Source organism: Scyliorhinus torazame, chromosome 7, assembly GCF_047496885.1.
Source record: "Scyliorhinus torazame isolate Kashiwa2021f chromosome 7, sScyTor2.1, whole genome shotgun sequence".
Lineage (NCBI taxonomy): Eukaryota > Metazoa > Chordata > Chondrichthyes > Carcharhiniformes > Scyliorhinidae > Scyliorhinus > Scyliorhinus torazame.
In genome coordinates this window covers 128,301,085-128,324,422 of record NC_092713.1, presented here as the reverse complement: position 1 = coordinate 128,324,422, position 23,338 = coordinate 128,301,085, and the positions used below count along the sequence as shown (strand labels likewise).

The 23,338-nt window shown below is 45.1% G+C and overlaps 1 protein-coding gene across 1 annotated transcript in view; it reads right to left on the bottom strand.

Moving 5' to 3' along the window:
• kcnt2a (potassium channel, subfamily T, member 2a) overlaps nt 1-23,338 on the bottom strand; it is a 939,304-nt gene that overhangs the window by 433,677 nt on the left and 482,289 nt on the right. The window contains exons 23-24 of the mRNA XM_072512908.1: nt 14,849-14,920; nt 11,497-11,631 (exon numbers count right to left, since the gene is read on the bottom strand). Coding sequence (XP_072369009.1) covers nt 11,497-11,631; nt 14,849-14,920 — 207 coding nt within the window. The remainder of the gene's footprint in view (nt 1-11,496; nt 11,632-14,848; nt 14,921-23,338) is intronic.

Sequence of the window (23,338 nt, the reverse complement as noted above, 5' to 3'; positions counted from 1 at the left end):
CTATTTCATTCAGGCAGCTGTTCAGCATTCAAGGCTGAACAAAACTTTGTTCTTATAGGGCTGACTGCCAAATTCCAAAAGGTCAATTTGCAGACTGGGACATGGTGGAGATGGCAGATGGCATCAGGCTTCCAATCACCATGAAAAATGAATCAAGATTAAGCCTCCCATCTCCATATTAAGATAAAGGCAAGAAATTGACATGTATTTAACTGCTCTGCTTGTTTTTTAAATCAAAGTAAATTCAATGTGTTTAAATAACATGTTTGTTCTCAAATTCTATGGGTTCATTTCAAAATTGTAACGTGTTGACCGCTAAAATACTGGAATCAAAATTGCCTATATTTTAAAATAAAATGATGTCCATGTATAACGCTAATATTCACATAAACCATGTAATCATTTCAACAAAATCAATTGCAGCAATAATCAAATTAAGGTATATTTAATTATAACTGAAAATGTGAGAGAATTTCAAGCAAACATATGTAACATTTTTAGCACCTTTTTGGTATCGGTCTTCACACCTATTAAAGACTGAGAAGAATTGAGATTTGCGGAAGTGACTGAAGATAAGTATCTTGCCATCTTTCCTCATTAACTCTAAAAGCATATATCGCTTAATTTCTATTAACAGCTGGAGAAAAATACATCTCCTATTGTTTTAAATCCATAGGAACCAAACACTTCACTATATTGAATTGCCATTTTTGTGAGGGGTTTAGGGTCAGGGCAAGGTATTGTTAATAATACGATCAATTATGAATAGAAAAACAATCTAGCTCTAATGATAATAATGGTAAATCTCAAAACATTTCAGTAAATTCCATGCAGGTGCAGGAGTAAAATTGGTCAGGGGCCTCTGCCTAATGGAGGGCTGTTTGGCCAAAACCCAGTTAGTGCTCATAATCTGAGGGAGGCATGTTATTCACATTTCAGTGAAATCATTGGCTGTTCTCATTCAGAGACAGGATTGTGGTGTTATCAAATTTATAAAAAAATAATTAAATATTCAATTTACTAACTGCCCTTTTGGAGTTTATAAGCAATTCTGTTTTACTTGTTGAAAAAAGATGGCAGTTCTGGGGAATCTTATGAGGGAAATACACCCAGAATTTTTTATTTTTTTTAAATGATAATGAAATTCATAGGCACCTGGTCTTGGGGATTTACCCTTATTTTTTTGCTTTAAATGAAGGGACTTTTGTACAACGAATGTTGATGACCAATTCTGAAGATTAAATCCTCTCTACTTCCACATAGCTGAGGCAGATGGCCTGGAAGTCTGCAGTCTCTGAAGGACCATAAGTAAAATGAGTTTGATCAGTCATAATGTAATGACTCATCTTAGAGCCCTGCTTAAAATCTGGCAAGCCAATTTTTTCTCACATAAATCATAGGAATACAGCATTTGGGAAATATAAAATCTGCATTTAGTGCCGTGCGAGTGTTTTTCTCATTCCCTGGTTGAGGAACATTACTGGGACAAAGTAAGAAGAGCCATGCACTCCACATGACCCATGGCATAACGTAATTCAATTTGACAAATAAAGCGCATAATTAAAAGTATTTCAAATTAGTGGTAAAATAAATTAAATATCCAGTTAAATGAATAATTTCATAATTTGTTTTAAATCCAGTACCCATTAACAAAAATAAAACCACCCTTCAGTATAAACAGAATGAAGAAAAGTTTAGCTCATGTTAACATGAGTAACTATTCTATTTCATTTTGAGACAGTATATAGTACTGGTAAATACTGCTTCTGCATTGACAAACTTTTATTTAATCATCATCTTCATTTTCTTTTTTTTTTTAAAGGTGGAATCTTATATTAGGAATCTTACATTAAAAGTACCCATTCAGGAGTGTTAAATTAAGTTGTAATTAGATTTTTAGACGTTCAGAAGCAATAAAGAGTAATTAAAGGCGTTTAACCAGAACTGGAATTTATTAATCAGAAGTCTAAGGTAAGGACAGGTGAAAGTGAAAACAAAATTTCACTACACTTGCATGCCAATTTTATTCAAAAAGCAATCCACACTATTGTCCCCATTATAAGAGGTTCAGGAGTGGGGCGCCACTCTGGCACAGTGGTTAACACTGCTGCCTCACTGCGCTGAGGACCCGAGTTTGGCCCTGGCCCCGGGTCACTGTCTGTGTGGAGTTTGCACATTCTCCCTGCGTTTACCTGGGTCTCACCCCCATAACCCAAAGATGTGCAGGGTAGGTGAATTGGCCACGCTAAATTGCCCCTTAATTGGAAAAAATTAATTGGGTACTCCAACATTATTTTTTTTTAAATAAAAGGTTCAAGATACAAGTTATGCAGAATCCATGGCAATGTGTTTCTTGAATAAAGATAGCCAGATCTTACACTTTGGGGACAGTGTGCAGTAGGTACATATGGAACTGACCAGTAAGAAGGGTAAAGACATACTGGGCCGACTGACCTATTCCTGCTCCTAAAATGTACATTCTTTCGTTCCGAGTTGAAGAAGCGCTGTATTAAATATGGCACAAGCACATTGATTTTGAAATGACAATTGTTTTGAACATGACAATGCGAAGGTAAAGTCATCCATCATGCACCGGCATTCAAGATGCACCAGGGAAACCATTGAGATGTGCCAGCTCCATACCATCCTCCAAGGCAATGGCCTTCTACAAACACAATAGCTTGACTAATCAGCAGTGATTTCCCATCCACATTCCCATCTTCCACTATATACAACTACTTCTTCCACCTGTTCCAGCCAATGTACCTAATGACGGGTAAACTATGCCGCCTGAAATGTTGAAGCCCATCAGCTGTTTTAAGGAACTCTTTTAAAGTAACACTGCTCTTTACAGAGCAAAGTTTACATAGCAAAACTGTTAAATCTTACTCAATGCAAAGGAATCAGTTCACTGCTGATGTGACACAGCTTACATTGTAACTGCTTAAAGAATTCAAAATATCTAGGGTAAAATAATATTTTTTATTTCAAAGCTTTTAACATCCATGTTCATCCAGGTGAAAAATATTAACTCTGGGAATTCTACTGGAATGGATTTGTTAGCAAAATTGAAGCCCATGGGAATAAAGGGACAGAAAACAAACAGTTAAGGTTGTTTTTCCGACTGGAGAGAAGCGTAGTATTAGATCCACTGCTTTTTAGATATATATTAATGCCCTGGACTTCGGCATACAAGACAAAATTTCAAAGTTTACAGATGATAGGAGACTCTGAAATGCAGTAAGGAGGACATCAGAAATACATTCCAGGAGGATACAGATAGGCTGATCAAATGGATAGGTGGACAGACTGATAAAATGGACAGGATGTGGTCGATGAAATTTAACTCAGGAATGTGAAGTGATTTATTTTGAAGGAAGAATGAGGGAATTCAATATAAATTGAATGGTACAATTTTAGATGCAGGAGACTGAGGGCTGTACATACACAAGTCTCTGAAAGTAGCAGGACAAATTGAGAAGGCTGTTAAAAAGGCATATAGAACATAGAACATAGAACAATACAGCGCAGTACAGGCCCTTCGGCCCACGATGTTGCACCGAAACAAAAGCCATCTAACCTACACTGCATATGAGAACCTTGGCTTTATAAATATAGTTAGACAGCACATAAGCAAGTAAGTTAAGTTAAACATGTATAAAACAATGAGTAGACCCTGTTATATTACTGGGTCTAGTAATTTGTATTGTTATTAGTTGCTTTTGATGCAGATGGTCTGATGGTGTGATCCTGAAGAAACCACAAATCTTCAACTTAAAGCAAACTAATTTATCAAGTAACAATTAATTATATTTGAGTTAGACACTCTACAGAACTATCTCCAGCAATCAAGTAATTAAATCTTGATGTATTAACTGATTCACAACTATAAATACTAACTATGCTGAGAGCTATCTACCATACACTACTGCTTATTCAACACTCCTGGATTGAAAGAGACCAAGATCCTCTAGGAGCTGATACCTATAGTGGGATCTAGTGGTGCCCTCTAGTGGTAGTGTTATAGCTAGTTGTTATAATTAACCCTTTAGTCATATACATATATACATATCACTACAGACCCTAACTGGAACACTGTGATCAATTCTGACTACCACACTTTAAGGAGGAGTATAATACCAGGGATGAAATATTTTAGGTACGTGAAGAGCCTAGAGAGACTGATACTGTTTTGCTCCTGGGAGAAAAGATAAGGGGAGATTTAATGACAATATTCAAAATTTAATAAATTGTTTCCGAAGGCAGAAGGGTTGGTAATCAGATGGCACAGGTTCTAGAGTACTTGGCAAAAGAACCAGAAATGACATTGGGGGCAGGAGGGGGAGGGGGGGGGGGGGGGATCTGAGGAGGGGGGGGTTTGGATCTATGTAGCAAGTTATTACGATCTGGAGAAGGCAGCCTGGAAGGGTGGTGAAAGCAGATTCAATAATACATCTCAAAAATGGAATTGGATAAATATTTGAAAATAAATATTTTCTGGGATATGGGAGTATGGCTAATTGTATAGCTCTTTGAAAATGCTGGCACAGGTACAATGGACTGAATGATGTCCATCTGTGCTGTATTATTCTAATATAACAGCTTCAGTTTTAGTTGCCCAATGTGAGCATCAAGCACCTCCAGGTCGTGTAGAACATTTTGAAAATGTTCCTCATACTGTTACCTTTGGGGTGGCACGATCGCTTAATGGTTAGCGCTGCTACTCCACAGGTCAGGTAATCGTCTGTGTGGAGTTTGCACATTCTCCCTCTATGTGCGTGAGTTTCGTTCAGTTTCTCCAGTTTCCTCCCACAGTCCAAGGATGTGCAGGTTAGGTGGATTGGCCATGATAAATTGCCCCTAATTAGCCAAAGGTTGGTTGGAGTTACGGGGATAGGGCGGAAGATTGGGACTTTCTGAAAGCGTCAGTGCAGACTCGATGGGCTGAATGGCCTCCTTTTGCACTGTAAGAATACTATGATTCCCTCTGAATGATAGTACAACATTAGGAATGGTTTTATGTCATCAACTTATTTGGGAACTAGATTGATACGGTCCAAATTCAGCTTAAATGGGACCTGCACAACCAACAGAGGAGATTTTTTTTTTTACTTTAGAGTACCCAATTCATTTTTTCTCCAATTAAGGGGCAATTTAGCGTGTTCAATCCACCTACCTTGCACATATTTGGGTTGTGGGGGCGAAACCCATGCAAACACCGGGAGAATGTGCAAACTCCACACGAACAGTGACCCAGAGCCAGGATCGAACCTGGGACCTCGGCGCCATGAGACTGCAGTGCTACCACTGCGCCACCGTGCTGCCCAACAGAGGAGATTTTTAGCCCATTACTGTGTGCTAAATGTGAATTCTATCTCAATAGTGAAAAGCCGATGAATTACACAGTCATTATCGACATATTTTCTCAATAAATACATCAAAATCTCCACTTCTATCAATTACTTACCTTAAAGTTTTCTCTAGCATTACAAATTGAAGAAAATGTTTTTTGTGGAGGTGAAGAGACTTGGGAACTTAGTCCTCAATGAAACATAGAACCACTTGAGAGTCAGAAACCAAAATGGTGAAGGAACGGGTCTTGCCAAGGCTCCTTCCCAGAGCCAGGGCATTAGCATCCCACCTCCGGGGTCCCCAGTCAATGAGAGTGGGCAGGAAGGATGAAGAATCCATCATATCAAAGATTGTATTAAAGTGATCAGGACATGGCTCCACAGCATTTTTCGTTTTGAGGTTGCAAGAATGGAGAGGAAACCTAGGAAAGACACTCTTTGTATGTGCATACATAGACCTGGCTTTAGTTGGGATGGGCCTGGTCTGACAACACCCAGAAAGCCAAAGAGAACCCCATGTCCGCAGTTCAGGGGGAGCCCTAGTCAAATATTATGCCCATCATCTAGCTAACTAGTCAGGGCTCCTGCCCCTTTCAAAGATGGGGGATCACCTCCAAGGGCTGTCGCTCTTCGTTCCCAGCAGCACCCCAGGAACTGTTGGGAATGCACCCAGCCAAGAGATGCAGTGATGCAAGCTCTCCTCACAGCAAGTTAAGTCAGATTGGGATTCGCGAGAGCCAACAAAGTTTGTTAGAGAGGGTGGGATAGGTGTTGCCTTGAAGTAGCTATTGTGCCAGTGGAACCTTCTATGGGCCACAGGGTTCCCAATTAGAAGGAACCTAAGAGCCACAGGAAGGTTGGCAAGGTTCACCGGGCACTTTTGCCATGTGTTGGAGGGCTCATCTAACGCTGATAAAATGCCAGCATTAGAAAAATGAAGCCCTTCATTGGCTACTTAAATGACACAACTGACCTCTGAGTGGGAGGAATGTCCTCCACATTTGCCGCTGCTGGTACAATGCCATGGAAACAGGAAGATGATAAAGATCTCAGACTCCTCCATCCTCCTTCCACCCTCCTTCCTCTTAGCACTCCACCCCCTGAGCAGCACGGTAGCATTGTGGATAGCACAATTGCTTCACAGCTCCAGGGTCCCAGGTTCGATTCCGGCTTGGGTCACTGTCTGTGCGGAGTCTGCACATCCTCCCCGTGTGTGCGTGGGTTTCCTCCGGGTGCTCCGGTTTCCTCCCACGGTCCAAAGATGTGCAGGTTAGGTGGATTGACCATGATAAATTGCCCTTTGTGTCCAAAATTGCCCTTAGTGTTGGGTGGGGTTACTGGGTAATGGGGATAGGGTGGGTGGTGTTGGCCTTGGGTAGGGTGCTCTTTCCAAGAGCTGGTGCAGACTCGATGGGCCGAATGGCCTCCTTCTGCACTGTAAATTCTATGATAATCTATGATAATTACTTTCAAATGTTTGAGAACATAGCTGGGGGCATATTGCCAAGCATGAAAAGCATTGAAAATAAATCTTCTAAAGTGCCAGAAACATCAATTAATAAAATAGAGTTTAAACAAAATAAAGTTGGACTGGAATTATACAGCACAAGATACAAAATCAAACCACAGTGACAGCCTCCTGGAGGGGAAGACTCAAAAGCCAAATTAGGAACTGCCTCCCAATTTATACTGTCAGATTTGCATCAACATATACCCAAAATTGCTTTGCATCAATGTAATGGTGGCCATTAAACTGCAGCCTTGAATAGTCACAGAATCTTTTCCATTCAAAACAACAGAACACAGATACAAAACAGATACAACAATTAAGGCATGGCAAACATTATTCAACTAGGGGCCTTGTTTAATCATTACAGGGATTTCTATGTCATCTGCTGATGTATTACATACGGATGCAAACCCTCAAGGTAATCTCATCAATATTGTTAGCTGAAGCTCTTAGTTTTAATTCATGTTACCACATTAAGAATGTGTTATGATCCCCACAGGGGACCCATAAACCAAAATAAACAAATTTACTGAATGACCCCAAAAGAAGAAATTACCAACAATGTGTCACATTTTGCAACTTTTATTTACCATGAATCTGAATCAACGTGAATTAACAGGCAAATGGTACTTCAAATACAAAAAGTAATTTTCACTTTCACTTTAAATATTTGACAAAACAAACAATGTCTTATGCAACCACAAGTGTTTGCATCACTCCCTGCACAGATACAGCTCAATATAGCTACGTAGTTCCATAATACGTTGGTCATTATTCACACAGGGTAGGTCAGAAGTACAAAGTTATCACCTTTGAGCTTCCGGTACGATTATCATCAGCAAGGCATGCGTCTACTAATTCTTTCTCCCTTCAGTCATGACAGTTCGTATGTCCCTTTTCAACCAACCAACTTGTGTAATAGCATCCTGGTTCACAGTTCATCTATATCTGGGAAAACATCCAGCTCTTCAGCATCTCCGAACTAGTCACGCAGGTATCTATTTTTTAGACATTGGTGTCCAGCTCGCACAGTACCTCTAGGAACTCCTGTCACCTTTTCTGCCGTACAGAAAACCTGACCTCTTGCTGAGAGTAATTTGCTCTTCTCCTCATAAGGATTCTGTGTTCTCCTGTCTGTCTCTAACTGCTTTCTCTTTGTGTCTACATCTGTGCCTAGATCACCTTCAATCTCCAGCTGCTCGGTTTGTAGCTCTCCTTTGTGTCTGCCAGCTACATAGCTTCATTAATTTTTTTGCTGTCGATACTGCTTGCAGATCAAAGGTCATGTGGACAGGTGGTACTTCTTCAAGAAAATTGCAATTGATCCCTTTACAATTGATGCAAACTCTTAAAAGTAATTTCCAAACATTCTTAAAAATCATTGTAGATTCCCCAGACACTTTAAAGAAATTACTAATTTTCCTCACTGATTTACATCTGGGTTGAAGATCCTCACAAACGCATACTGTTAATTGGTTGTTATCGGCTACCTGTCCTACAATCATAATCAAGATTCAGGGAATGGATGGTAACAATAGTAGATAAGAGGGAGCAAGGACCTATGGTCTGTGGCTTCAATGTGCCAGTTTTATTACAGGATCTAGATAGGGTTAGCAGGAGTCTTGTTGTGTGGCTTTGCTTCTGGGACAAGGACAATGATGACATATGGGGCGGGATTCTCCGGTATCCGGCGGGCGGCCCGTACCGGAGCCAAAGAGTGGCGTGAACCACTCCGGCATTGGGCCGCCCGGTAGGTGTGGAATCCTCCACACCTTTGGGGGCGAGGCCGACGCTGGAGTGATTGGTGCCGCGTCAACCGGCGCCGAAGGGCCTCCCCCGGCCGGCGCGATTTGGCGCATGTGCAGGAGCGCCAGCGTGTTCCCAGAACTGCTGCCGTGATTCCTGTGCATGCGCAGTGGGTTTCATCTCCGCGCTGGCCATGGCAGAGCTTTACAGCGGCCGGCGCGGAGGGAAAGAGTGCCCCAACGGCACCGGCCAGCCCACAGATCGGTGGGCTCCGATCGCGGGCCATGCCACCGTGGCCCCCCCCCCCATGGCCCCCCCCAACCCCCCCCCCCCGGGCCAGATCCCCCGTGCACCCCGCCTCCCCCCGAGGACTCCGCAGGCCGCAAGCAGAGCCAGGTCCCACTGGTAAGAACCTTGTGTAATTTACGCCAGCGGCACAGGCCGAAAACGGGCGGCCGCTCAGCCCATCGCGGAGCAGAGAATTGCCGGAGGGGTCCGCTGCCAACGGCCGCCGAACGGCGTGACGCGATTCCCGCCCCCACCAAAAACCGGCGCCGGAGAATTCGGCAGCCGGCGTCGGGGTGGGATTCACGCCACCCTCGGTGATTCTCCGGCCCGGCGGGGGGTCGGAGAATCCCGCCCATGATGTTTCAGAGAGCAACCTGGGCTTTGGCACAAGGGATATATATTTCCCTCTCTGCGATTCGATTCAATACTCTCTCACCGATTTCAGACACTATGGGGAATAATTGAGGTTCCAGAGGTCCTTCCCACAGTTATAGCTACCTCCTTCTTTGTGGCCCATGCTGTTATATATTTGACTTCTTCCTGGTACTCCACAGTGGAATACCTTCATTCTCCAAATTGTGATCACAGAACCGCCATGAAAGTCTCTAAGAACTTCAATGCTGTCCATTTTCCTCTGACATGACAGCCACTTCAATTCCTCTTCCAAAAGTTCAACCTGTTAACCTGCAGCCCTTTAAATACAGAAGCTGCGTATTTGCTCCAACTCTTTCTTCAGTTCTCCACCCTCCGTCTCGAAATATCTAGCCTGCTGCTGATGGGACTCACACTCCTGTCTCATCAACAAAGCTGAAGTTATCTGAATCTTTTGGGGAATAGTTTTCTCCGATTATTTAGGACTTTTGGTCCCATCCCAGTGACAATATTGCTCTGGGGATCTGGGAACTTCCAGACAAAATAGTTCTTAATGTTATAGGTGCTGGATGATTTTATGTGATGGTATGAATTGATTATGGGCGGGATTCTCCGACCCCGCGCCCGGTCGGAGAATTATCGATGGGCCACGCCAGAGTGGAGAATCGGCACCATTGGCGCTGGCATTGTTGGCACGGCGCCGGTCGCGGGCCGCTCTACGCGGCCAGCTCACCGATTCGGTGGGCGTAAGAAAAGCGCTGAGTCCCGCCGGCGCCGTTCTAACCGGCTCTGGGCCGGCGGTGTGACCTCAGCGTGTAAGGGTCGGGTGGTGGCCTTTGGGGGGAGATGGGGGTGTCCGACCCTGGGGGGGGGGCTCCAATGTGGCCTGGCCCACGATTGGGGCCCACCCATCGGCAGGCTGGCTTCTGTGGCTGGGGGCCTCCTTTCCTATGCCCTGGCCCCTGTAGTCCTGTGCCATGTTGCGTAGGGGCCGGTGCATTGAAGGAGGCCACTGTGCATGTGCGCGTTGGTGCCGGTGCCACTGCGCATGTCCTCATTGGCGCCGGTGCAACTGCACATGCGCGGATCCCGCTGCACACAGTTTGCGCCGGGATCTGCAGCTGGAGCAGCGCGAACTGCTCCAGCGCCATGGAGGGGCCAGTATTGTCGTGGGAGCAGCCCGTTCATGCCGTCGTAAAACACAACAGCGTTTACGACAGCGTGTACACTCTTCCCCGGGTTTGGAGAATCCCGCCCTATAGCTGCCAAATAATTGTTGAACAAGAAGCCAGCTGTTCATTCTGAAGAAGGTTTTCATTTGTTGACTGATTTTTTTTGCAGAAAACAAGACATGATGAAGAAATGTTAACTCAGAATCCATAGAATCCCTACATTTGGTCCATCAGGCTGCATCGACCCTACTAAGAAATGTCAACTTAAATTGTACAAATTAAGTTTCTGGTTTCTCCAAACATATTTATTGACTTAGCTCTTTCTCTCTCTAATCCAAAATTTGCTTTATTTCATTTAATATTTCATGTATGTTACATTACACATTCACTGTTAATGGGGGTCTTTTCCAATGGGATCTTCCGGTTCCAACAATGGTGAACCACCGTTGCGGGTTTCCCGGGGTATGGGAGGGTAGATTCAATGGGAAATCCCATTGACAATGGCGGGACGAGAAGATCCTGCCGCTGGCCAATGGTGAGCTGCCGGGAAACACGCCACGTGGAAAATCGCCCACCACCCCAGTTGAATAAAATAAATAATCAAACTTATTGAACAGTAACTTCTGACCATATCTGAGGGGTACTCTATACATGTGATCGGCAGGATTTCAAGGTCAGTACTTTCAAGCAGAGTGGTATTCCAACTCAATTGCCATTTCACCCAAAGTTACGACCCATTGCACATAGTACAATCAGAAAATCAGAAAACACAGAACAAGTTTGGAAGCTTCCGCAGAAAGTGTTCTACCTGAAGTATTTACCAACCTTTTCTAGTTTTAGATTATAACACAACCTCTTAAGATTTTCAGAATTTTTATTTTTGTATCTGGTTTCCAAGATTTGGGTGATTTATTTTAGCCTACTTTGGTACCAATACATTCATCAAATAAACAAATTAAGGTTTGTGGCTTTGAATGTTAAATAACGTATGCACTTTACAATAATATCATTAAAAGCTGAAGGCTACACCTTTTTTATATAGCAATGGATCACTCACCTGAAAAGTGTTTGCACATTTACTATAGTTTTAGCATCTGCCATGTAATCTTCCTCAGCACTCATGGTACTTTCTTTGTCTACCACAACCATATTGGCAGCAAATGTCACACCACACCTTAGCAGGTCATCTAGGCTTTTGGATAAGAAACAGTAGAATGTTAGAGCAATATATCAACAGACCCTGGATGAATTATGAATTAATATGAAACAATACTTATCAACTTATAAAACAATGATGTACTGATAGGATGTTACAGCAATTATGATATTGATCTGGGATTTGCAGGAGTAATAACGGGTGAGGCTATCAGTGCATGTCATTATTACTGTGTGAAACACAGCAACTAAATGCAAAAATTTGGAAGTTGCTCTCGCTGTTACCCTGCTCCTCCATAAGGTGTGCTATTGCAGTATTCACAGGTATAATCATTTAGATTTGTTGATTTGCCATGGATTTCAACTATTTGTGCACTATTGTAGCTTAATGAGCAACTATGAAGTTTAAGCCTTGTTCAAATGGAGCAACTACAAGTATGGAGTCTCGTTTTACTCAGAAGAACATAGAAACATTGAACATTTGAAATATATTACATTTTCTTTTGTTCTGATGTTTACATTTCTGCTAGTACCCTAAGTGGATGTCCCAATCTATATTTTGTTTTCTGCACAATAATTTAAATGAGATTTGTACACCCTGCTTTTTGCATTCTGCTTTGTGTGAGAGTACTTCAATTTGATTGGTTGATTTTCCTGCCCCATTCTGGATTCTGCAAACCTCCTGGTCAAAGGCGTCAAATTCAAACTGTTACTGGAAGAGAGGAAATTCATGCTCTCTGGCCTGTTCATTGTTTTTGGGACAGCTTTCCTCAAAATCCTTGCCCCTGTGCCACTAACTGGAAAATCTAAGCCATTATGTTATATCTTCACCATAAAAGTGGTATTTTTCCCCCCTGTTCTTTTCCTCACAAAATATTTAATAACTGAGAGTTCGATTTTCTGTCATTATTTTCATTGAAATCAATGTCAAAACATCAGATTGTCCATACGCATACCATACAACAATCAGCTAATTAGCAATCAGCAAAAATGCTGGAAAGACTCATCATGCTCGCCAATGTCTGTGGAAAGAACAGACTGGTTAACTTTTCAGGTGTAGACCTTATTTTTGGCAAGGAATTCAACAAGACTTGAGGACTGTGCAGGTAAAGAATTAAGTGGACATCGGCAAATCTGGACTTTTTTGGCTTTTTGATCTGGCTTTGATACTGTTTTATATCAAAGGCAAATGGGGAATAACTTGGGCAAGCAGACATGATGGGAAAGATTGACTACCAGTAGAGTGCATCATTTTTCGTGCTATTTATTTGACAGGTCACTGATGCCAAATTGCAACTTGTCCACTGCAGATTACCACAATATCAGACAGTTTCAAGTTCAGAAGGAGGTATCAATCGTGGAGGAGACCGGAGCCTGGGACAACAGTGGCCCACTCAAACAGTTCTGCTCCTTCTAGTCCCACAAAAATAAATTTGAAACTTACCTTTGTGGCCAACTTCTTTGTATCACTAGGTAACAATGGACACAGAGTGCATAGTGCATCTTGGAACAGCTGGCTCCCCAGATGGCAATCAGGAATGTGTGCATTACAGGAACTCAATTTGCATGTCAAAAGGACCTACCATCTGAAACAGATGGCACTTTCACTGTGGCATCAGCCAGCTGGTGAGGGGAGGGTAGGAATGGGGTGTTAAATCTTTCGCTGTAGTTTTTAAGACACTAATGCCCAAGTTCCACTCGATGGAGCCAGTGGAAATCTCATCCAGTAATTTATTGTTAGAGAGGCAGTGTTATCATCAATACACTTTTTGTAATCCATTATTTTTCTTTTTAATATATATTTTAGCGATACAACAAAGTCTAAGGGTGTTCATTGTTCAAGCAAAAAAATAAATTAAAGGGAAAAATGTGAACATCAACAATGGTCAGCGGTCTTTGTACTTTCTTGAAAGTGATGCTGAGAATAAACAAAAGGAAAGCAGTATGCAAATAGAATGGCAAGTGTACAAAACACGAACATAACTTTCCTACACCATGAAATGTAAAATTAATTTTGCATGTGCATATCTTAAGTACCAATCTGTGGAAAATCATGAAATAGTAACCGTATCAAAATGTTATTTTTCAAAAGTTGAGAAATATCTAAGAAATTGGTCTTTTCCAAAATTTCTGCAGTTCGCAATCTGTCCCGTGTAAACTATTTTAAAAGCTGCATTCATCTGGGCAGCACTGGGTTCTGTGAAGCGCTGTTCAGTTTATTTGTCCATTGTTGGCTGTTTCTGTTTTGGTAACTTCTGGCATCAGAGATTGACCCAAAACCAGTCCAAAAATTTTAAGATTTTGATAGCCTGAAAAGTTGGTCTACCATTTACTGCCAATCTCTAAAATAGAGGCCAAATCACGAGTGGGTGGATGTGGAGAGAATATATGGGACATGGAAACCTAAACACAGTTTGATCATTAACTTAATAAAAACACAAAAAAGCAAATGTTGGAAATCAATTTTAAGATGAAATAATTGTTTTGTATTAGTTTATGTCAAGCTAAATATTTCAATTCAGATCACACATCATATTGAAACTTTACAGATTTAGTCAAGGATGTTAGTGCGCAGATCGTTTGTCTCACCCAGTGTTAAATAATATGTAGTCATCACAGCATGGGCCAGATAGAGGGTAGTGTTTTCCCTACTACTTTAGACTTTAAACTGATAGCATCTATTGCCAGTTTCACCGAATGTTAATGTTTCTAATTTTCAACCTCAACATTCAGGTGATTTGTTTTAAATTGTTAATTCATGCTAAATTATGTATACCAATGCCTCAAATTCATTTAATACAGCTCTGAGTTGACAAAGAGTTTAATCTTTTTGATCTGGCCTGCTTTCAAACTTGCCATTCAAAATTGAATGCCAAATCTGTCACCTAACCCTGTAAAGTATATTTCGAAACCTTCATTATCCTGAGTCACTTCTCTGAAGTCCTGAATACTTGCCAAACATGAGATGCGATAGGCGAACATTAAGCATAGTAGACCGATTGTGAACCAGCTGATCTTTAGCACAGTAGTCGAGAATACATATGCAAGATATAATGCACAAATAAAGAACAAAAACACACAGACTCACATGCAGTTCATGCCACAGGGTACTGATCTATTTTTTCCACATAAGACATTTGGGAGTAAAAAAGAAATACGTGGAACAAAAGTCATGCCAAAAAGTAACTATTGTTGTGCACAGATCACAGAAAGCTTTTATTGTTTTGCCAGCCATGCCTCAAAATCTTACATACTTGTCAATAGAGCCAACCATGTAGTAAACCATTGGAAACCAGCAGATTGCTTCCAGAAAATGTACATCTGGCCTGGAGGGAAAGCCATAATTTAGAGAATGTGCTTTACATACATTGTAACTGTGAAACAAGCATTTCGGCAAGGATGCGAGTGAAGAGAAGTTTGAACACACAAAGACTGCCTGAGACATAAATGATACTTGCACAGATAATTATAATGAACACATTTTTTTAATCAGCTTCTGAGGAACTTATTTACAGGAAGGAATATTGAGATTCTTCTTGCCTCAATGCTTTATTGACCTCGTCACACTCATGATAACGCCAGAAAGCAAGTAACACAGCGTAATGGTCACAGTGGGTCTGACATGGTCAATACAATGATGAAAATGGATACCATGTGAAAATAATAAATTAATTTTTTTTAAAGTACAAGACACATATTTTTGCTGTGGTTACAACATAAACATCATCATGGAGTGGAATTTCCTCAAACGTTTTCTCAAAGCGAATTTGTACGAATGCTATTGTGTCATTCTGATAAAATGTGCACGCAACTGATTTATGCTAATTTTGTGTTGAACTGTCGGTCTGCACAAATTTAATTGATTCTTTATCGAGATGTATCCTGTGGAACTCTGAGCTGGACTTTGTGAGAGGGGAGGAATCCTACCACCAGGAGCGAAAGCGAGGCCCGAGCCTGCACCAGTGGGTGGTGGGACACGAGTATCATTTTACCCACAGCGGCCAATTAACAGGTTGGTACTGGGACTGCTCTCCATGTGAGGGTGACAGTCCAGCTCCCAGAGCTGCTGGCCCTTCTGAGGCTGCAGGATAAGGAAGAGGGTGCCTCCATGATGAGACACCCTCAAAGACCAGGTAAACTTCTTTCAGCAAGCTGGGACTGAAGGGAGGGGGGGTCTAGTGGGTGATGGTCATAGTCCCTTGGAAGTGCCTTGATTACAGGGGCAGTGATTATTGCTCAGGGCGCCTCCATGGATCATGCAGCAGCCATTAAGGAGGGCACTCCTAGTGGAGTCTCCCTATGGATAGCAAGCCCTCCCATCATAGTCAAGATGCTGGCGAAGGCAGTGAATGGACCTTAATTGGGCACTTAAGTGGCTTAATTCACCACCTAGAGGACAGTCACACTGCTCAAGTGCCTGCTGCCACTAATATTTCATGGTGGCAGGAACATATCAGGCCCCACCCCTCCCGATGCCTTCCTCTCAGCGATCTTTATTTCAGCATTTGCATGGCTTTGCCCCTACTTCATAGACCAGTATATGTGAGTACCTTAGTTTACAAAAGTAATGCACGGTTATAAGTCCTATAATTTAGATACAGTATGGCTCAAAGTTACTCAATATCAGTATAAATTATATTTCTGGAATTTGATTCTTAACCAAGGCTTGCACAATCCATAACCAAAGTGCTGTCAGCCTCAGTACTACCAATATTCTCTGAGCCAATGTTCCCCCACCCTTAGGCCCAACCAGTTTATAGAGGTGTTAACCTTCCTGTCAACAAGCACTTCTCATGACATTATCCACACTGTACCCTTTCCTCCCTTTCCCTCCATCCATTTTCTGATCTAATCTTTAATGTTGACATGTTTCTGCCTCAATCACCAATCCTGGAAGTTCAAAGCAGCAGGGATGACCTTACTAATGGGAATAACTGCTGTTCTGCATAATAATGGAAGGGGATGAACAGCAGAAGTGGCAATAAACTTGAAGAGTGTGGCACTATTTAAGAAATTGACAGTATCAAACAATTAGCACAGTAACACCATGGTTGAGTTTCCTCCAAGCTGTTCCCGCTCCACAGGCATTACTATGCCAGCAGTGTGGCAGAAACTCTGGACGGGATTCTCCAAAATCCCGGCTAAGTGTTGACGCCGGCGTAAACACCGGAGTGTTTCATGCCGGCATCAACGGGCTTTTAGGCTCAGTGACGCAGTGGCCCACAGGGGGCAAGCATGGCGCCGGAGTGCTGCACGCAGCTCCGATACGCGCCCCTGCACTCCTGGCACGGGTCCGTGCATGCGCGTGGTGGGCATTTTTGCGCCGGTGGCGCGCAACATAGCATAGCAAACCAGCGGGCCCACGCAGAAGAAGGTAGGCCCCACCAGATCGTGCGCCTGCTGATCGCGGGCCTGGCCGTCGATGAGGACCCCCCGGAGTCTGATTTCCCCCCCCTGTCCTCCTACCAGGACGGCCACCGCGGCCGCAGGTCTGTGCTCCCGCCGGGTGGTACCGGATGTGAACCACGCCGGCAGAGCTCGGCAGGAACTCGGCCGGTCGACTGCGGAGAATCGCCACGGGGGCCGCTTTGAATGGCTCCCGACCAGCGCCGCGTTGACCGCGCGCGCGCGACTGGTGCCGATTCTCCGGTCGCCGGAGAATCGCGTCCCTGCGTGGCGGGAATTTCCAGCGTCGATGCCGATTCTCTGACCCGCTGCGGGCTCAGACAATCCTGGCCTCTGTTTAAGCACTGCCGGCAAAGTAGCACCAATGGAGAGCGAGCATCTCAGAAGAATTTCCCAAAGTTTATTGCACTGCTAAATTTGAAAAATTTTAACTTACCGTGTACAGTTTTGAAAAGTTCCTATTTCTGGGTCCAGCTCACTGTCTCTAAGCCTTTTGTCAATCAAGGGGTTTGGGTGGAGTCATCCAGAGATGTTGAAGACTGGTCCAATTATTTCATGCAGTGAAAGTGACATGTTTGCCATTCCCTTCCCTTCCCTCCTTGTTCAAGGTTAGTATTTAGTTTATCAGCTTTGCCTTCTCAGCCTTCTTCCAGTGAGTACTGAAAAACTTGGGACGCAATTCTCAGGCCTCGTTGCACCCTCGCTTGAGTGAAACTAGGGCGATTAATAGCGGGAGAGGCCGTAAACAAGAACCGCACCAGGCACTAAACACTTTGCGTTCCTCTAGGCGAAATCGGGATCTCGCCGTCGCGTGGTAAGAAACCAATTATCACTACTTCAACCTTATTTCCATACAATTAATGGGAGCCACCACATGTAAAGCGGCCTCCCGTGATTCATCGGCCTCCCCAGCAAGTGGCCACGCTGACGCTGATTCGTACTCCTTTTTAAAAATGTAAACCTGAAGGGCTTTTATGGGGAGTCAAGGTGAGTATGCAACTTTGCTCACAGGCAAAGAGCCCAGGGACAATGGGCTTGCCACACCAGTGCTCGGGGATGGAGAGGGGGGGGGGGGGGGGGCTCAGATGGGTGGGGGGGATCCTCTGCAGGGGTAGCCTGCCATGGGAGGGTGGTGGGAAGGCGCTGGGGGCGCAACCGGGGGGGGGGCAAACGCATCATCACCACCATGCCAGCCCCTGGGTCATGTGTGCCCATTTCAGGGGCAACCCTTGTCCCTGCCCGTCTGCCCCACTGACCACCCATAACCCCCCCCCGACTGTCGAGGCTATGGCTAAAGGGAATTAACAATCGTGGTTAAGTGAGCACTTCACGCAACCCACGTGTATTCCCATGGGTAGGCAGGCCACGTAGCATGTGGGAGTCATTGCCCAGCATCCCAATCAGACCGTGATGTCTGGACACTGAGCCTAAACACTGTGGGAGGCAACACCACATCCGCAGCAGCCAACATATGAATACCCAGGGGATGGGACACAGTTCCAGGGACATTTCCATGGCCAGAGGGTGGGTGAGTGCCACGGGGAGGGGACCAGTGCCCGGTCCAGGTGATATTATGTGCGGGTGTCCAGGGTCCAGAGTCTGGAGTCTGGTGAGGGGGGCCCGCTGCGGCCGGGTGTGCGAGGGCGTTCCAACTGGGGAGGGGAGGAGGGGAGGGGGAATACATGGGCGAATGGAAGGTCGAGGGATGGGAGCCACCGCTGTTTGTCAGCCTAACACCCTCTCCCAATGCCATACAGCTATTGAACACTATGGCAGGGATTTTGGACCCAGGACTTGCCCTCGTGGTGCTGCTGCTAGGCCAGGCAGCCAGGTGCCAGAGATGTGGCAGCAGCATCTGCAGATGCTCAAGGCAGCAGACCATATGACGGACCCCGCTCCACACTCTGAGGGCCTAGCCGCCCATCAGTCCCACAATGGCCCAGGGTGTACAGGCACTGCTGGTCCTTTGTAGAAGGCACAACAAGGAGACGATGTGACACCTGTCCCATGTCCTCGCGGACAGGCACCACGTGGAGGAGGAGGACACTGCACCCGATGGCCGGCAAGGTCACTGCAGCTCTGAACGTTTATGCCTTGGGATCCTTCCACGGCTTGAGCAGGGACCTGTGTGGCATCTTGCAGGCCACTGCTCACAGGTGCATCCGACAGGTCATGGATGCCTTGTATGCCCGGGGGGAAAACTACGTCAGCTTTGACTTGGACCAAGCCTAGCAAGATGCCTGGGCAGCAGGTTTCTCCGCCATTGCCGGGATGCCTCAGGTCCACGGGGTAACAGATGCACACATGTGGTCCTGTGCTCACCGGGCCATCTGGGTGTGCCCTACGTTAACAGAAAGAGGTTCCACCCCCTGAACATGCAGCTCGTGTGTGACCACCAGATCAAGATCATGCATGTGTGTGCACGCTTCCCGGGGATTGTGCACGATAGCTACATCCTGGGGCAGTCGGTCATACCCGGCCTCTTCGAGGACCACCCCAGGATGGGCAGCTGGCTTTTGGACGATAAGGGGAACCCGCTGAGGACCTGGCTAATGACGCCAGTACGGAGGCCGGTGACTGATGCGGAGACTTGATACAACAAGGTCCATGTGGCCACGCGGACTGTCATTGAACGGTGCATCGGACTCCTCAAGATGCGGTTCCGATGCCTCGACCGCTCCGGTGGTACACTCAAGCACACCGCCCGGAGGGTCACCCGCATTGGGATTGTCTGCTGTACCCTCCACAACCTCGCACAGCAGCGGGATGATGTGCTGGAGGTTGGTGATGGCACATGTGCCCATCTTTGAGGAGGAGGACGAGGATGATGAGCCAGTGCCGGACCAGCAGGGGCTGGAGGATGAGCCCAGGGAGCAACCGGAGGACCAGCCAGAGGCTGTAGTGCAGGCGGCAATGACAATGGTCCGGCAAGCCTGGAGGGCCAGGGAGGCTCTCATACTCACCTGATTCACTTAGGACGCGGCCTATTATTGTTACCTTACCCACCCCCACTTCTTACCCTTCCAGGGTCTATGTAACATCATTCTAGGGTGCTGGGACGGTGTCGGCAACATCAGCTGGTTACTGTTGAGGGTAGGGGGTGATGATAACATGCAGAGAGCTGAGCACCGGTGCTCCTCAAACTATGCCATAGTCTGACTGCTGCCTGTCTGCGGAGTGCTCGCTCACACCCATCACCTGCACACGGTGTGCCGGGGGTGGGGGTGGTGGTGGGGGGGGTTTGGAAGTCGGCCTGTATTGTGGAAGAAAGTGTCAGAGGCATCATACTGGTTTTTCCCCAAGGATGTTTATTGTATGTAACAATTCCCCACTCTATCGATGGCGGGCGTTGGTGTCAACTCATTTGTGCTGCCCGGTGTAGGTTGTTGACCTTTCTCCGCACTGGAAGCCAGTACTCCTGGTGACACTCCCGGCGCTGACTGATGCTGGCACCTCATCCCAGGCAGCATTGGCTGCCCTGTGACTGACCATCTGGGGGGACCCTCGAGGGGAACAGGACATCCCTCCTGGCCTCCACTGCAGCTACTACCCTGGCCAGATCTGCATCCCCGAATCTTAGTGTCATTTACCTGGGCGGCATTGTTGCGAGCTGGCTGTGCAAGAGCTGTTTAAATGCTGCTCGGCCTTGTTGACGGGGGGCTGACGAGCGCGGTGCCGGCAAATTGGCTAACGAGTCTTCATTTGTGATAAGATGTCTGTGGGGCCTCATTAAGTGAAACAATTAACGTTGAATAGCGTTGCCGGCCTCGCTGGGCCGAGCGCAGTTCCGGTCGCTACCACACTCAGAAATCTTTCCGGAGAATCGCGCCCTTGATATTTTGATCCAAATACGCATGAGGGCATACATATTACATGCTGGTTAATTATTGAAGGATGCAACAGATGTAGATAGTGGTGAAGGGCCAAAAATAAGGTGTCACAGATACAAGATTAATTGTAAGAAATTTAGAAGAGATCAGGAGAAACCTTTGTTTTAAAAAGTGTTTCAAGGCCATAGAATTAACTTTCAGGATTGGTAGAAAATGTGTCAACATTTAAGATTAGATCCCACTGAAAGAAAGATTTTCTGACATACTTCTGTCCCTTCATGCAGAAGACCAGGGTGCCCAGATTCCTGGGTACCTCTGTAGATGGCTTAAACACAAACGCATCGGCAAGCACAATCCAAGCCGAACCATCCGGATTATGGACCACTAATCTTTGGGGCCTATAAGCGATGTTATTTTCAAACTTTAAGTAGTTTTACTTTTTTCTGGCAGTAAGATTTTGAAATCACATCTCATTGAAACTATATAACTTGGCAACAATACTTATGCATAAGGTTTTCTGCAGCTGACTACGACAAATCTCACAACTATCATTTTTCTCAATAAAATAGTGGGTTTTTGCATCCATTTTACCCAGATATAAATGATGGATGAATTCCCATAATTTTAACAATCATTGTGCAAAATAATATTGACAAACATACTGATCTTTCCTCAAGAGAATATAGCAATGGTATTAATAAGTGGGAGTGATTGAAATCACTGATAAAATCCAGATGAAGGCATCTGCAATAAAACGGTACACATATTTAAGATAGTAGTTTCTGAAAGAATGCTTCACAGAGTGCCAACAAGCAAGTCAAAGGTTCCCTCTAACATCATCCAACACGGGGCAGGATTCTCTGAAAATGGGGCTATGTCCCCACGCTGGCGGGAAAACCAGTGCCAACGACTCTGGCGTCAGGAATTCTCACCTTTCTAGGGGGCTAGGTTGCCGCCGGAGTAGTCCCTGCTCCTCCAGCCGGCGCTGAAGTTCGTGCATGCGTGGAACCGGCTGGCGTATTTCCGTGTATGAGGGGTTCTCCTCTCCGCGCCGGCCCCCGGGCAATATGGCGAAGCCCTACAGGGGCCCGGAGTGGAGGAAAGAAGGCCCCCCACAGAAACAGCCCGCCGCAGGATCAGTAGGCCTCGTTCGCAGGCCAGGCCACCGTGGGGGCCCCCTGGGGTCGGATTCCCCTGCACCCCCCCAGGACCGCCCCACACACTTACCTGCCAGGTCCTGCCGTGCATGAGGTGAGTAATTCACGCCGGCGGGACCGGCCAAAACTGGACGGCCACTCGGCCCATCAGGGCCTGGAGAATCTCCGGGGGGGAGGCACTGTCAACGGCCTCCGACCGGTGTGGCGGGAATCCTGCTGGCCCCCGAAAAATGGCGCCGGAGAATAGGGCCGCCGGTGTTGGGGCGGCGGGGTAGGATAGGCGCCTCCTCCCTGGGGATTCTCCGACCCGGCGCCGGGTCAGAGAATCCCGGCCCTCCAATTAAGCAATTTGGAGCCAATTCAGAATTTCAACTGTGCAAAATGCAGGACTACAGGCAAAGTCTCAGGTGATAATTCAGTCTCGGAGCGAATTCCATCGGTGGGCCTAATGGTGTGTGATACTTTGTCACTGGAAGCTTGTGAAGACTCTTGGGACTAATGCAGAACTGTGAGTTCTTGAATAAATATGGAGGTAACATGTCTGCTTTGAGTAGAGTCAAAATATGATAGAGTGATAACAACATAACTTTGGATGCTGTTGAAGATGACTCTGGCAGGTAGCAGGCCAACCTGGTCAGTTCTATAAGGCTGTACCTGAATTAATTCTGGAAAGTTCCGAATTTTAAATATATCAATGAGCAATAAGAGGTAATAATTAATTGAGTCATAATACTTACCACGTAACTAAACCTGATCATCATGCATCAATAGCTTGTTACACAATTTACTTTCAGTCCTTTTAGTTCGGAAATAATAGTTTTAAGGCAGGAATGAAAGCATCATCTTGTGAGGTATTATCTGTCTTTTGTTTTTTTCTTAAATTTACAATGACACCTGTGTAGGTTTCTTCTAAAATTACAGCCATAGACTTATTGCTCCAAAACCGACAATTGCACAGAATAATTAACTAACTTTGACATTTGGAATGAACATGAGGCAAAATGAAAAGATAATGGCACAATTCTCCAGTTGTATCACAAAAGGACCTTCAGTTATCTGGTGTCACTGAAGATCTATTTCCATCACTGATACAGCTATTCAGAAATTTTTAAAAATACATCCTGTAATTAATGTCAATGGGAACTTGATTCACCTCGAACAAACTGATGGCAGTACAATGCAATTGCTTACCATGGTTTGCCTGTGAAGTAAGTTAATGAAATAACAAAACACCCCACATGTTTCAACAGCAATACTGGACAAATTGGGTCCGATTGTAACTCTGTGCGACTGGGTGGGTTTTGAATGGGTTTAAATAAGACCTATTGACACGAGCAGTGACAAAGGCTTC